The sequence below is a fragment of the Hippichthys cyanospilos genome, chromosome 8 (assembly GCF_059441005.1).
Source record: "Hippichthys cyanospilos isolate Australia breed blue-spotted pipefish chromosome 8, RoL_Hcya_1.0, whole genome shotgun sequence".
In the NCBI taxonomy this organism is placed as follows: domain Eukaryota; kingdom Metazoa; phylum Chordata; class Actinopteri; order Syngnathiformes; family Syngnathidae; genus Hippichthys; species Hippichthys cyanospilos.
Genome location: NC_142376.1, coordinates 1,226,688 through 1,243,686, shown reverse-complemented (window position 1 = coordinate 1,243,686; position 16,999 = coordinate 1,226,688). Strand labels below are relative to the sequence as shown.

The 16,999-nt window shown below is 44.3% G+C and overlaps 1 protein-coding gene and 1 long non-coding RNA gene across 3 annotated transcripts in view; one reads left to right on the top strand and one right to left on the bottom strand.

Moving 5' to 3' along the window:
• camkmt (calmodulin-lysine N-methyltransferase) overlaps nucleotides 1-2,692 on the top strand; it is a 114,099-nt gene extending 111,407 nt beyond the window's left edge. The window contains exon 9 of one of the 2 annotated variants that reach the window (XM_088420814.1): nucleotides 2,203-2,692. In XM_088420814.1, coding sequence (XP_088276940.1) covers nucleotides 2,203-2,222 — 20 coding nt within the window. In that variant the 3' untranslated portion in view covers nucleotides 2,223-2,692. The remainder of the gene's footprint in view (nucleotides 1-2,202) is intronic. The other variant, XM_088420813.1, reaches the window with a different exon arrangement.
• An 11,774-nt stretch (nucleotides 2,693-14,466) lies between these two features.
• On the bottom strand, nucleotides 14,467-16,871 carry LOC148419771 (uncharacterized). The gene is made up of 2 exons (XR_015866295.1): nucleotides 15,392-16,871; nucleotides 14,467-15,015 (listed from the first exon to the last, which is right to left on the bottom strand). It is a non-coding gene; the product is annotated as an uncharacterized LOC148419771 (long non-coding RNA).
• Between the last annotated feature and the right edge of the window lie 128 nt (nucleotides 16,872-16,999).

The following is a 16,999-nucleotide window of genomic DNA, read 5'->3' as shown; positions in this document are numbered from 1 at the left end:
ATCCTCAGCAATTGACAAGAGTCCATCACGCACGCGCGAGGACGCCACCCGTGCGCGCAAGCCGGGGCGAACGCGGACGGCGGCCGCTTTATGTTGTGTGTTCGCAAGCATCAATAATTGAGGCGGTCTGCGGGACCGCCGCCCGCTTCTATTTTAATCTGTGCCGTTTGATAGCCCGGTCGGCTCGGAGCTCTCTCAAAAGACGGCGCGTATTAACGGCGGCGCCGGCGGCCCCCGAGGAAGCGGCTCCCTTTTATTTCAATAAGCGGGCGAGGAGCTGCACAACAGCGGGCGGGGATTACACGCAACTCTCCAAAAAGTCACCATTGATTGTATAATTTACTCCTCTCGATCAAGCCGCAAAGCTATTGATCAAATAATTCCATATGCCGGCCAAATTGCTAAAATGGGGCTGTTGCGCTCGGAGCGCGCGCCGTAATGGTTTTGCCATTGATTGCTGCCGGGCCCGCCGAGCCGGTTCCACCGTGCCGGCGGAGGCAGAAGGGAGCGCGCGGCCGACGGGTCGCGGTGCGCGGGGATGGCGGCCCCTCACTCCTTTGTATTTTTTGCAAGCGAGGACCGCGAGATTGAGCCCCGCTCGAGTGGCCGATGTGACCCCGTTTCCGCCGGCCGGGCCGAGTTCCCGCCGCCGTTTGCCCACCGTCGCGCACGTACGCACACGTGGAGGTTTTTCTGTCATGGCGTTGACACGCCAATGCCAACATGCATTTCCTAGGTCCCCAGACTTTTAATCAAGACTTTTAATCTGCCCCGCCAAAGAAACGATCAATAAATAGTTCAAAACAAATGGAATATTGCATCACACCTCCATCATTACTGCGCTAGAGCGGCTTGGGACAAACAGGAAGCCTTTGCCGATTAAAGGGAGACATGGTCAATTGTTTTTTTTAAGTCTTTCAGTGCCATGGATGAGAATTCTCGTCTTTTAAAACAGTAATACCAACAATAAAATTATCTTCCAGTACGTTTTTTTTAATAAGGTGTAGCTGACACCCTTGACTAGTGCTTATCTAATATTAAGCCAATTGGGCACTGTAGTGATAACTGTGAACATTGGATGGCAGCGTTGCCATATATACGACACAGATATTACATACTTGTATTTCAAAGAAAGGAATGGAAATCAAAATCTTTAATATGATACCACCCATGTTTACATAAACATAGCACACGATATTATGTCGGCCTAAAAGAAGGGAGAACCCCGATACTAACCCACAGACAACAAAAACCCACAGACAACAAAAACCAACAGAACGGAACATTTGAAGCTTTAAATGAAGGAAACCTCTAAAAAGACAATTAGTTTTCCAGACTATTTTACTGATTTTTCCTAAATCCCCCAAAATTCCACAGTACAAGCATCACTCGCTTGAACTTTGAAGTGGCTAGCGAGACGGCCATTTTGAATCGGAATTGAACAAGGGAATCGTAAATCAAATGCATTTGAGCGCTTTTTTGCCTCGCGAGTTTCCAAATCCGCGTTGCTAAACGCTCGCCACTGCGCCCGGTGTTTTTTTTTTCCTCTGGGTTTCCGGCGCCATGACAAAACTAGCAAACGCAGCTCGGCGCGGGAGGAAGATGGAGCGTGACAGACGAGGAAAGAGGGTGAGAGGCCAGCTGGTGGCGAGACGTCCGAGCGTGACGCCTCCCGTCTCGCCCGCGCTGCCACATACATGACAGCGCTGTCACACCCGCTTATGATCCTCGCCGACTTTAGCGCCGCTTGACTCGTTTACAAGGGCACGCCGCCTTTTGGAGCCCAAAGAACAGGCGTGCGATGGACCCCGGCTCCGTTGCTCCGAACGCTAAAAAGCGAGCCGTTTTGGCACGCGTCGTGGCCTTATGGGAAAAATATTCCGTTGCAGCGCTTAGCCGGTACATTTGAACGTATTTGCAAATACAAAATCCGAGGGGAAAGGAAAAAAATATAGACAGCGGACCCCCGGTTTACGACGTCCCTGCCTGACGTTTTTTTCACCTCACGACGTGGACCGGGACGTATTTTTTGTTTTAGTATGGAAAGCAAGCCGGAGATTAGCGAGATATTCAAAGAAGGCTAGGCTAAGCTAGGCTAGGCGAGGCTCAAACTCAAATTGATGTAGGATATATGAATAGCTAAACATTCGATAGGCGGAAATGATCATTTTTTAATTCCCTTTCTGTGTGTCATTTTTGCAGAAAACTCCGACCTCGCGTGACAAATCATCAGCTCCAAGCAAGCGAGACAGTAAGAGAAACGACCTTCTGCATTCTTACGCTTTAGAACAATGTGCGGAAATAATGTCAATAAAAAACGTAAAGGGGTAAACATCTTCGTTGTCTTGAATGGAGTGTGCAGCTTCTTCTGCTGTGTGTGTGTGTGCGTGCGTTTGTGTGTGTTTTGGGCATTGGGCAGGGGTTTAACATATCCTACTTATGTTAATAGTGGAGGCGGGGCTACATGATGGCCACGCCCGCCCCTTGTCATTTTTTGGGGGTCATACTTTTACATACATGCAGAACTCTATGACGCTTGACGCTCTGCCGCTATTTATTTCTTTCAATCCTCAAAACATATTTCACTCAGTTAAATTAGTTACAAAGTATTCAATTATGTTCATTTATTTATTATTGGTTGATTACTTTCGGTGTTAAAAGCACGACAGTCATCGACTACAGTGATTGATGACTTTATGTTGAAAATATGCACTCAAATACTTAAGTAATCAGTTAAATTAGTTACATAAGTAGCTAAATGTATAAAGTGATTGATTACTTTAGCGACTATAATAATTATTCAAATACTAAAATGAACAGGTTAAATTATGCTTAATTGATCAATTCGGTTCATGTATAATGGTTTGATTTCTTGAGGTACCAAAAGTACTAAAGTAACTGACTACTTTAGGTAACAAAACAATCTGTTATCCAAATACAAAGTCATCAGTACTTCATTAACCAAGGCCAATCGATTACTTTTTATAATAAGGTGTTTTGTGTTTTTGCATGCTAGTAAGTTGAAAGGCGCTGTTGTTATGGACGTCATGCGGCGGCGGCGGCGGCGGCGGCGGCGGCGCCCGCCACAAACACTTGGGCCCTTGTAATCTTTCAGGCATTAATCTGCTGCGAAAACAGAGCCAACTTTTGCGGGCGGCGTTTGCGAGCGGGCCCTGGAGGATTTGCGTCCATTCAGCCTCAGATTATTTCCCGGGCGCTGCAAAGTCAGAGGGCAGAATGGACAAATGCAAAAATCTGCTGTTTTTGCCAGCCGTGTAGGATTACCCCACACTTTCGGTCCCCGCGGTTCTCGCTTTGTTTTCATCCGCGCCGGACGCAAAAACACATTTTATTTTTCATTTCCATGCAGCACGCCGCGCATACAAAATGCTGGGTCGCTGCCGTCAATGCAAAACTAAATATCCACAAATATCCCCCCAAAAAATCCATGCCATATATATATATATATATATATATATATATATATATATATGGATACGAGGAGGTTATGGAACAGGCCAATATGGACACCTACATATACTAGCTCGCATATATATATATATATATATATATATATATATATATATATATATATATATATATATATACTAGCTCGCATATATATATATATATATATATATATATATATATATATATATATATATATATATATATGCGAGCTAGTATATGTAGGTGTCCATATTGGCCTGTTCCATTACCTCCTCGCATCCATATTCATGCTTGTAGAAGCAGCAGGAAGATGGAACATCTCGGTGTCTCATTTGCATGTGATAAATAAATAAGGGCAGCCAATCAAGTCTACCGCGTGTGTGTTTTCCCTTCCCGGCGGGAACCAAATTCCGCTGTTTAGTATCTTTGTGGGGACCTGTCCGACTTGCGGGGACGTTTTTGGTGGACCCGGGAGATCGGGAGATCTGGGATTGAGGTCGGGGTTAGGCGGTTTGTTGCGATGGTCTGGGTTAAGGGCCAGCAAATTCATAATGTCAATGTATGTCCTCGCAAGTGTGCTGAACACGTCTGCGTGTGTATGTGTGGGCCCCGAGCTGGTTAAAATTGCATGACAGGAGGCGGACATGTATGCAGATGAGGCTTTTGATTGGTCCGGTCGGGTAGGCTTTATTTATTTATTTATTTTTAATGTGAGAAGAACACTGAGCAGTAGGACCAGGAAGCGCCGCACACGGGAGCGCCCCCCCCCCCCCCCGCCCCCCCTCCCCTGCCCTCCCCCCTCCACACAATAATGAATTTCAAATAAGTTGTTCACTTCAGGAGTAAGTGGCAGCCACTCCTTAAAGCCGCTTTGTCCAGATAATTGATTTTCAAATAGTTTGGCGGACGAGGTGGGGTGGGGGTGGGGGGTGGGGGTATTTACGTGTTGATTGTGAGGAAGCATCAACTGACGCCGCGGCGCGGCCGCCTGTAATTACACGTCAAGTCTGGCAGGGAAGATGAATTTTGCCCGTCTCGCGCTCCCAGCCAACATGGCCGCCCCGCTCCGCCGGCCGCGCAGATAAGCCGTCCGACCGACGGACCGGCCGGCGAGCGAGCGAGCGAGCGAGCGGCGCCGCTCCGACGCCGAATGAAGCGGATGCATTAGCGGGCGCATTTGAATTGACAATGTCATTTGCCGCCGCTCCTTCCTCTTTCTATGGCTCGGCGCCACTCAGCCTTGGTTTAATTCGGAAGCGGGCCCGGCGGCCGCCGGGGTTTCCGTCATGAATATGTTTAACGGCACAAATATCGCAAGGCGCCACGAGATGAGATTTGAAAAAAAAATAAAATATGTTAGCATACTAAGCGCTTTTAGCCAACCTACATGAGAAGACGATGAATTAGCCCGCCTTTGAAGACAGGGTGCTGCATAGATAACTTTTCACGACGACGATGACGACCACAACGACAGTGATGATGACGACGATGACGACAACGACTATGATGTCAACGACGACGATGACGACGACGATGACGACGACGATGACGATGACGACGACGACAGTGATGATGACGACGACAATGACGATGACGACGACGATGACGACAACGACTATGATGACGACGACGATGACGATGACGACGACGATGACGACGACGACAGTGATGATGACGACGACGACGATGACGACGACGACAGTGACGACGACGACTATGATGACGACGACGATGACGATGACGACGACGATGACGACGACGACAGTGATGATGACGACGACGACGATGACGACGACGACAGTGACGACGACGACGATGACGACGACGACAGTGACGATGACGACGACAGTGATGATGATGACGACGACGATGACGACGACGACAGTGATGATGACGACGACGACGATGACGACGACGACAGTGACGATGACGACGACGACGATGACGACGACGACAGTGACGATGACGACGACAGTGATGATGATGACGACGACGATGACGACGACGACAGTGATGATGACGACGACGATGACGACAACGACTATGATATCAATGACGAAGACGACGATGACGACGACGACGACGACGATGACAATGACGATGACGACGACGATGACGACGACGACAGCGATGATGACGACGGCGATGACGTTGACGACGACGACGACAGTGATGGCGACGAGACGATGGCAATGACGACGACGACGATGACGACGACGACGATGACGACGAAGATGACGATGATGAAGACAACAACGACGATGATGAAGACAACGACGACGATGATGACGACGACGACGAAGATGACGAAGATGACGATGATGAAGACAACGACGACGATGATGACGACGACAATGACGATGACAATGACGACTTTTATGATGACGACGAAGATGACGATGATGAAGACAACAACGATGACAACGACGATGATGACGACGACGATGATGACGACGACGATGACGAAAATGACGTCGTCTTCGTCATCGTCGTCGTCATCATCAACATCGTCCATCGTCGTCTTCGTCTTCATCGTCCTCGTCGACGTCGTCATCGTCCTCGTCGTCCTCATCGTCGTCATCGCGGTCATCATTTTCGTGGTCGTCATTGTCGCCGTCCTCACGTCGTCATTGTCTTCGCCGTCATCAGCATCGTCGTCGTCTTCGTGGTCGTGATGCCGTCTCTTATGTTTCGTCCACATGTGGGCTCGTTGGCGGACCCCCCGGCCGCCAGGCGGGGCGCACAACTTTTGCAGCAACCGGAGCGGCGGCGCTCGACAGCCTCGGCCCATTTGCGCGAGAGGCGGAGCCGGACGCCGGCCGGACGCCTGCGCGCAGCCCCGTCGGCCCAATTCTCACGTTGGCGTTGGGCGGGATGATTGCGCAAGTTTGCCTTTTGCGTGCGTGTCTTGCAATCTGATTGGGATTGACAGCGTGCTTGGGAGGCTCGCCGCTCACCGTAATTACACACACTTGAGAAATGTCGGCTCTCCGCGTTCGAGAGGGGGGTGTCATCAACGCTCCTCGCCCGTCCTCCCTCTCTCTCGCTCTTTCTCTCACACACAACGCACACCTGACATTCTTGCAAAGATTAGCAACACACCTTTCTGTTGCTTGGGAATCCGATCTGGGGGATGAAGGAAATCAGACGTCGCGCGAAAAGCCGTTTGGGGACAATAGTCCGCAAATTTCACAGAGCGCGCGTCCTCACGCCTCGCGCTGCAGCCGCTTGGCTTCTGGCCTTCCTGCCTGAGCTTTGCGTGTCCTCCCCACGCCTGTGTGGGTTTTCTCTGCGTGCTCCGCTTTCGTTCCACGATGCCCCCCCCAAAAACATGCGAGCTATAACTTGTCTAAATTGTCCCGAGGTGTCTTTCACCCTTTTGTCCAATCCTTTGAAGGCGTTTCACACCGAGGGGAAAGCGCTGAAAAAAAACACTATCATTTATGTTTATGACTTGGGCTGCCGACGTAAAGAATGTCGGGCCGCGAATGGTTCCCGGGGCCGCAGTTTGGACGCCGCTCATATTTAGACACAATTAGCTCTAACATCCATCACCTACGGGAAAGACGTATGGAATTGAATGGAAAAAATTGAATGGAGTCCAGGTAGACGGGAATTTCCCGGGAAACGTAGCCTTCCATCACTCCAAAACACTGGCGCTTTTGTCCGGGCGGCGAGCCGTGGCGTGAGGCGACTTGGAGCCCCGCCAGAACATAACCAAAGTGGGGATTCCGCATTCTGCTCACCCCCCCATTCCATTAAAGTCCAACGTAGCGTCGATGCCCTCCCGCCGCCGCGAGGCGACCGCTCCGGCCGCTTAGCATAACAAGCGCCGTCCGGGGCGCGCCGTCATTACGCGGCGCCCCGCCGTCCGCGGCGGGCGGGCGTCCCGCGGGGCGCTGTTGTCGCCGGCGTTTTCATTAAGGCGCGGCCCTGTCATTTGCATGCTTTCTTTTTAAATAGTTTTTAAAAGCCGGGGCCCCCTTTTGCATTAAACGGCGCCCCGGTAGAACCATTAAGTAGAGGGACGCCGCCGCCGCCGCCGCCGCCGCCGCCGCCGCCGCCGCCGCCTTTTCAATTCTACGGTGACGGTCACCGCCGCGGCCCCCGTGGCCACGTTGCATCACATTTTTCGCGCCTTATTACTCTGGCGCGACTTTTATGATTGCTCCGCCCCCCCCTCGCCGGCTAAATTAATTGACGCCTCCTTGATCTGGAAACAATTAGCATTCGCCGACTTTTCCGCGGCGTCCTTGAAGCGGCGCGCCAGCGTATTATCATCGTGACCCCTCCGCGAGTGAAGCCCCGCCCACTCGGCTAATAATGAAGGATTACACAAAGTAAGTGCGGTCCTTTCCCAGATGGAGGCGCTTCATCTTGGAAATTTGCATTTGGTTTATGTTTCATGGCCTCCAAACGCCGCGCGGTAGAAAAGCGTAAATACAGAAAAACAAATAACTTAATCTGCATGGTCCTTATGCATGTTTTTCAAACTAGGGTCAGTATTTCAAATTTGGATTTCACACTCAAGTTCGTTTCAAACTAGGGCTTGAAACTAAACTCAGGGTTTCAGACTAAGGTTTCAAATTAGCTTTCAATTTGAAATTAAGATTTCAAATTGGAGTTAGGGTTTCCAAATGGACTCACGGTTTCAAATCAGGGTTCAAAACTCAGGTCGGGGTCTCAAAGCGAGGTAAGGTTTTGGACCGCGCACGGGCAAAAGGCGTCGTCGCGGGCCCGACGCAGCCGGCCTGCGGGAGGCGCAAATGAGACGCGCCCTTCTTTGAGCGCTCCGTGCTCCGATTGTTTCACGGGGCGATCGGCGGCGTGGCCTTTGAGGCGGGAGCTGCACATTTGCCATTAGCCGACAAGTCGCCACTGGAAAAGGCTACACTTAGCCCATTAAAGATGTTTTTTTTTTCCCTTTCTCCTCTCTGTTTCTCCGCCGTGACATTTGAGTTGGCGCCAAAGCGTGCACCCCGCCATTTCCTCCACTTAGGCCAGGTAGAGCCACTTCATTCACCGAGGTGAAGTGTACTACGCTGATAACTGCACTTCCTTGAATGTCAGCAAATGTCAGCCCAGAAGCCATTTGCCGCCACGGTAACGGCCGCGCGGACGAGGAGGCGGGGCCGCTCGCGCACCTGACAGCGAGCCGCTCCCGCGGGCTCCTGCCGAGCGCCGTCGCGTTGGAACCGAATCCACCGTCGTCCAAAAACGACCCGTTCCGAGGAAGGGTCAGATCAAAAACTGTTATTAGACTTAGTATTAGCCTTATTAGACATGTTCACTTTTTTGGTAGAAAATAAAGCCTGACTATACACGGTTATTTTTTGCAATAAAAGCCTTACTATTGGTCGTCATTTTTTGTCAAAAAAAGCCTTACTATACATGGTTATTTTTTTGAAAAAAAAAAGCCTTACTATTTATTCATAGTCATTTTTTGTGGAAAAAAAAAAAGCCTTACTGTACGTGGTTATTTTTTGCAAAAAAAATTAAAGCCTTACTGTACATGGTTAATTTTTGTGAAGAAAAAGAAATTGCCTTAGTGTTCATAGTCACTTTTTTGTGGAAAAAAAAGCCTTACTATTCAGTCATTTTTTGTGGAAAAAAAGCCTTACTGTACGTGTTTTGTTTTTTTTTTGCAAAAAAAAATTAAAGCCTTACTGTACATGGTTAATTTTTGTGAAGAAAAAGAAATTGCCTTAGTGTTCATAGTCATTTTTTGTGGAAAAAAAAGCCTTACTATACATGGTCATTTTTTGCGGAAAAAAAGCCTTACTATTCATAGTCATTTTTTGTGGAAAAAAAGCCTTACTATACATGGTTATTTTTTGCAAAAAAAACAAAAGCCTTACTATTCATAGTCATTTTTTGTCAAAAAAGTCTTACTATACATGTTTTTTTTGCAAAAAAAAAAAAAGCCTTACTATTCATAGTGATTTTTTGTGGAAAAAAAGCCTTACTGTACGTGGTTATTTTTTGCAAAAAAAACAAAAGCCTTACTATTCATAGTCATTTTTTGTCAAAAAAGTCTTACTATACATGTTTTTTTTGCAAAAAAAAAAGCCTTACTATTCATAGTGATTTTTTGTGGAAAAAAAGCCTTACTGTACGTGGTTATTTTTTGCAAAAAAAACAAAAGCCTTACTATTCATAGTCATTTTTTGTCAAAAAAGTCTTACTATACATGTTTTTTTTGCAAAAAAAAAAAGCCTTACTATTCATAGTGATTTTTTGTGGAAAAAAAGCCTTACTGTACGTGGTTATTTTTTGCAAAAAAAATTACAGCCTTACTATTCATAGTCATTTTTTTGTGAAAGAAGCCTTACTATACATGGTCATTTTTTGCAAAAAAAATAAAAGCCTTACTATTAGTAGTCATTTTTTTGTGAAAAAGCGCCCTGCTACACTTGGTCATTTTTGCAAAGGAAAAGCCTTACTACACATGGTTGTTCATTTGTGAAAAAAAGTCTCACTATACATCATTATTTTTGTGAAAAAAAGCCCTACTATGCCTGTTGTTTTTTTTTTAAGAGAAAAAAAGCCTTACTGTACATGGTTAATTTTTGTGAAGAAAAAAAAAATTGCCTTAGTGTTCATAGTCATTTTTTTGTGGTAAAAAAGCCTTACTATACATGGTCATTTTTTGCGGAAAAAAAGCCTTGCTATACATGGTCATTATTTGCGATTTTTTTTTTAAAGCCTTACTATACATAGCCATTAACGTTGCTTGGTTCCTCTTGCTTCCATTCAGCGCACACCTTCCCATCAATTTCGTCTGCAAACTTTTTCTTCCGTGAACTTGGCTACCTTACAAACTTTCTCATTTTCATGCGCCACGCAGGCCATCAGATAACACAGCCGCCATATTTCACGGCTAAATATATTCAAAGCTCCGTCCGTCCTGACGACTTTTTCAGTCTGACTCTTTCATCTTATAGAAAAGTTGTTGCGCTACAATCTCAGACTAACAAATGGATTTGACGTTTTCACCAAAAGGATTATGCCATCATACTGTCATATAGAAACCACTTACTTGCACCGAAGCTCATTTGTAACCTTAGCAACCGCTCGTGGGAATTGAATGGGGATTACCATCGACACACACGCAAATATTGTTGTCTCAAACCGGACGGTGGAAGAAAAGTTTCACGCAGACACCGAAAGGAGGCTTTATTAAGAAAAAGAAAGAAAAAAAGGAGTTTTCCTGTGCTGCTTCACCATTTTTGCCCACAAATGTGGAGGTGGGACAAAGCCGTTTTCTAGGTATCTTGCAAAAATAAGAAAACTACTACCGAGCGGATCAGATTGATATGGCAACAGGTGGAGGCTGAAATCTGATTGGACGAAAGAAAAAAAAATCTTCCATTGCATATCACAAACTGGGAGCAGTGCATCCTGTCTTTGTTTTCTTGAAGAAAAAACGCCTTACTATACATGGAGGGTTTAAAAAAAAAAAAAGCCTTACTCCACATGGTCGTTTTTTGCAACCCCCCCCCACGTGAAATTTAGCAGTCACGACGTAATAACAGGAAATGCATCACATTTCAATCGCAAATGTATCCAATTTAAAAGTGAACATGTGAAGAACGTGAAACTTTCCACGTTATAACGCCAAACTGATCGCGTCCAAACGTGAAGCTTTTCTCTGTACAAAAAAGGGCCACTTGTCACATTAACCCAAGAAACTCATCACATTCGAAAGTGCAACTAGCTCCAATTAAATCTGAAAAAGGATGCGATGCATTTGAACGCATCTCATTATAATAAAGGTCACAGAATTTAAAACTTGCCACGGTGTCAAATGTATCACGTTAAAAATGTCATCACATAAAACAGAATATATCATTAAAATATGACAAGCTTCTTGATTGTCGTTCTGAAATGCAAAATTCGCGCCACTTAAACATTCACGTTGAAATGTGAACATTTATCATAAGAAAAGGGACAATTGTCACGTTGAAACTCCAAATTCATGTGAAAACGTGAAAACGATCACATTGAAAATGATCAGTAAAACGTCAAAATGATCACAGGAAAAAATCATCACAATATAGCATCACATGAACATTGCAATTAACGTAACAACAATCTTATTAAAGTTATTTAATAATGAACTTTTATGGCTAAAATATGAAATTTGTGTTATAACGTGAAACGTGTCACTTAACGTTATTTCACGTGAAACTCATAAACGAAGTAAAAACTGAAATTGCTCAGTTCGAAATGAGAATTCATCATGCTAAAACGTGAAATGATCACGTGAAATATCATCAAAAATGTGTTAAACATAAAAACTGCCATACTAAAACGTAAAAATGATCTCATTAAAAAAAAAACCACGTGTGAAAATTCCCAAATTAAAATGTGAAAATTGGGTCATTATTCCTCGCATTAAATTGTGAAATTCAAACTGGGAATCGATCATTGCAAAATGTCAAATTCACCACATGAGAACTTCAAATTGATCACATTCAAATATTAAAATGCGAGCACTGCCATACAAAAAAATATGTGACGCTTTTAAATGTTCAAGTCGTACGAGCAAAAGTTAGTCTTTGTCACGTTCAAAAGTCAAATGTATAAGTGTATGCATTTCATCATTTGAAACATATTTTACGTTGAAAGGTCAAAGTTATTTCACTTTAAATGGTACATCGCGTTAAAACGCGTTAAGGTCGCGTTCTAACCTGAGGCAGATTTGGAGCTTCAAATAATTCAATAAATATAAATAAAGAAAAGAAATTTCAATGAAATGAATTGAAATAAATAACTCCAAATAAACAAATACATTTGAATCAAAAGAAAACGGGTTGACGTTTCAAAAGAGACAAAATCTGAAATATATTTCAAGTTGAAAGAGGACATTTATCACATCGAAACAGCTTTTAACATTGAATGTGTACATCACGTTAGAACGTGAAAAGTATCGCGTTCTTACGTGAGGCAGATTTTCAGGTGATGCTCATCGAATATGAATAAGAAATATGAATAAGAAATCAAGAAAATAAATGATATTGAAATTGATAAATGAATGCCAGGAATAAATTAACCTTAAATAAATAGATTTGAAATCAAACGCAAATGAGGTCAAACGGCCTTGCTGTCTCACCTGAGAATAGAAACAATAAACATTTGTCAGGGAGCTCGAGCGTCTTGTGCCTAGGTGACGTCACGCAGGGGCGGGGCGCGTTTCATAAACGAGCGTGGCTGGGGCGGGGCGGGGCGGCGCGGGGTGGGGGGCATAGGAAGGAAGGCCACTTGCAAGGGTTGTTTGGGTGGGTGGGGGTCAAATAGAAGTCGTGGCCACGTGACTTTAACCTCGCCGTGAACCCGCGACCTCACCTTCAGACCGCTTCCCATTTTTTTTTCTCGAAACGAAAACAACATTTTGCAGGCGTCCTTTTCTTACAAATGTAACACGTCATTATCGCTCATTGCAAATATTGAACATAGGACTGAGAGAACTCAGCTGACATTCGTTTTCAAATAATGCGAAACGAAAAGAAAAGAAAAGAAAAGAAAAGAAAAGAAAAGAAAAGAAAAGAAAAGAAAAGACGATCACAACCACGAGCACGACTACTGAGAAACATTTACAGGATATTCATGAATACTGAATGAAAAAATAGACGATGACCAAATAGTAATAATAATCACAATTTTGTTATAATATCATAGAGTAATAATTACGGTTATTATTATTATTATTATTACTCATTTTGATGTTAATAAGCTGCAGTGAAGTTTTGTATTTTATTTCTGTGAATTAGGGATTTACACAAATATGAATATACACAGAGGAGGGGTCAGTTTTTTAAATACTGCAGTGCTTAATTTATTTAGAAACAAAACATATGACTTAACCCTATTATGTGTGTGTGTGTGTGTGTATATATATATATATATATATATATATATATATATATATATATATATATATATATAATATATATACATATATATATATATATATATATATATATATAGTTTTTAACGTTTAATAACAGCATACATACATAAATACATATTTATTTTATGTTTATATTTATATATAATTGTATTTTTTGTTTTGCTAAATATTTCTCATCAAAGCACTACAGTAATTGACTAATTTAAGTGAAAGATTTGCAGTAAAAGATGAGATGGCGCAGGCGCACGCCGTTTGTTTACGTGTTGACCGTTTATGGAAAAAAAAAAAAGTCAAGTGGGTGTCAAAAGGGTCGCGGGCGCCCGATGATGAGATGTTGGGGGCGGGAAGGGGCGGGGGGGGCGACGCAGACGCACAAGTGCAGCTGCCGCGCATGAATGTTTGATAAGCTCGCGAAAAGGCGCCGTCGCATCTGGCGCCGGAAAAGCGACGAGAGCGAACGTCGAAGAAGAGCTGGAGGAAAAGGCCGGGCCGCGAGTCGCGAGCCGCGAGCAGCGAGCCGCGAGCAAGACCGCGGGCAACGTGGCTGGGGATCGCTTGAAAAACCTCATTCGTCTCCTCTCCTCCTGATTACTGTCACGGAATTGGAATGAATGAAATTGCAAACTTGTATTTATGGATGGACACGAATGCTATTAAAAAGATCAGTACCCTTCTTTTAACATAGTCGTTAGGTTTCGTTTTTTTTGCTTGGGTTACAAACTACATCTGGTTATTTTTTATGATTGTTATTTTTATAAGGACAGGCGAGTACAGATACTACATATGTCGATACCAGTCCTTGCTTAAAGATACTTGAAGGCGGCAGATTGCAAAATCTGTCGCCCTCCTGTGGGGGATCTCAAATGAACAAGGAGAAATAAGATGAATTCCTATTCATGAATATTTTGAAGGAAATTGATACAATTGGATGTATACGTTTGGCCTTCAAATGATTTGACAGTTTTTTTATGGGTCATAAGTACCACTGCTATGGGTGCTCAATATTGGTGACTGCACAACTGTTCAAAAAAAATGGTATTGAACACCCCGATTTATTGTTAAAATAATCATGCGGGACAATAAGTTATCATTATCATCCGTCGTTTGCCATATCAAATATTATCTTTATTTGTTGAGGTTACTTTGCATGGGCTGTTTCTAAATTTGACCACTTCGTGACCAATCACAGCTCACCTGCGTCATGACCATGTGACTTTCCCAGGCTGAACCGTGATTGGTGCTGACTGCGATGTCATTTTCGGTCGACGGCAAAGCAACAAAATGGCCGCCACGTGTTGGGAGTTGACTTCGCTTTAATTGTGCATACCTCAAGAAAATGGAGGATGCTCTATTAATGACGTCAGGTCCGGCCTAGCTTTCTGATTGGCTTTATCTCCCTGCGCGCGCTTCCAAAGCAAGCAAATGAAGAGAGCCAATCGCTTGACCGGTCACGTGATCTCACTCATCACCCGAGATACATCTAAGCATCGCGAGATCCATTGCGTGACTTTTTCAAACAGAAAACAGGACGATTCGCTCCCGTGCGAAATGTCCGCTCGTGACGTCATCGCCGTGTTCGCCTTTGGCCCACTTCCACAAGGGGAGCATCATATGTGAAGCTGGGAGGGGGGCACCCACATCGGAGCATCAGCCTGGAAGAGTGAACACCGTGTGTGTGTGTGTGTGTGTGTGTGTGTCCCCCCCCAGGAAGAGTGAAAAGCCTGAGGAGCACATGTCTGCCCCCCCCCCCCCCCCCAAATAAGTCAATAAGAAGAAAATCAGCAGTCACTTCGAAGTTGGTTGGAGATTGGGGTGGGGGGGGGGGGGGGCAAACACTCAACAAATATGTGTGTGTGTGGGCACACACACACACACACACACACACACACATATATATATATATATATATATATATATATATATATATATATATATATATATATCCTCTAGTTCTACTGACAAGGTAAGTTTTGATGTCGAGAAGGGGTTTTGGTGGTGGGGGGTTGTAGCTGGGGGGTTGGGGGGTACCTCATTAACTGTCGCTAACAAGCCGTGTAAATACACAGATTGGACAGCTCCGATACAAGCGCGCGGCCCTGCCAGGAAGTGCCCCTAATGAGAGCGCACAATGCAAACCAGACAGAAGAAGAAGAAGAAAAAGAAGGAGGGGGGGGTTGCAGGAAGAAAAGAGGTATAGAGAAATGTTCGAAACTTTTGTTGCGTGCTTTGCTGCATGGTACACTCCGAAAAATGTAGGCTCCTCCTTTTTTGGTTTTTGCAAGTCTTATGATTATGCGTAAAAACGTTAACGCGCATCGCTATCCCCGTATCATGTCATGGGTTAATAAATATGTGTATTAAAAACACGTAAGCTCTGAAAAAAAACTCAAATATCATTTTAATCGTTGGCGTTATTAAGATACCAAATAAATAAATGTTCCTTACGATTACTTAATAACAGTATTGAAGAACAACAGCAAAATTAAATAGCAACCTAAGTAACAAACTTTATTAAAATAAGAAATAAAATCAGTCAGACGCACAAATGAAATATTGCAGCAGACTTGCGAAGTGTGAATTTTAAGTTTACGTTTGCATTTTGCAAGACTGCAAGGACAAAAAAAAAAGAAGTGCATCATTTAAAACATTAATGAAATTTGAATGCTCATAATTACGCCACTGACGCCAGCAACTCAACTTTATTTGCACAATGCTAAATTAACCAATTACGTAATATTTCTTAATTAGTCGCCATCATTAAGATTCGAAAATCATATTAATTTTTTAGGACTATTCATTTTTCTTTAACTGTTTACCACAACCGGGAAATAAATATATATCATTTTCTGGCAGATGTAACCGAATATAGACATCAAGTAAAATGTGCAACTATAACTCAAAAAACATACCACGCAAACAAAATGTTGCATGCAAAAGATCTTTCCTTTTTTTTGAGAGAGAGAGACCCCAAAATTTAAGAGAAACGTTTCTTACCGTCGTTCATGTTACTATCGTGCCATGTGTTGCACCAAGCCGCCAGGCGGACATCTCGCTCCTGCTGCGGGCACACACACACACACACGCGCACGCACGCGGACACACACACAAATACACGCACTCGCACAAACAGAGAGGTCACAAATCCAACTTCTTGCTTCATTTTTCCTTCCTTCCTCTTAACACACTTTTTCCTCTGTTTCTTCGCCCTCTTGTGACGTCACAAGACTCATCTCGAGCAATTTTGCTTCAAAACAAAAAAACTCGTGGTGCGTTTACGTTCCATGCCATACAACTAGAAAGAGGACTTTAGGACTAATAAGTCACCCCCCCCCCCCCCCTCTTCTGTTCCAATCCGCACCCCCCCACCCCCCGCTGCTCGGAACATTGAGCAAGCCCTCGGATAAACACACAATTAGCAGCAGGTGAATAAACTTGTTTGGGGGTGGCTGTTAATTACATGCTTAACGTAAACAAAAGGCGCGTAGAAGAATGTGAATTACCGCTGAGACCCCCCCCCCCCCCACACACACACACACACACCCCACCTACCTCCGCCCTTTCTCCATTCAGGTTTTACATTTCACTTCTTGTCTACTCTAGTAGTAATTTCCGAATTGCCTGCAAGGGTTGGAGCGC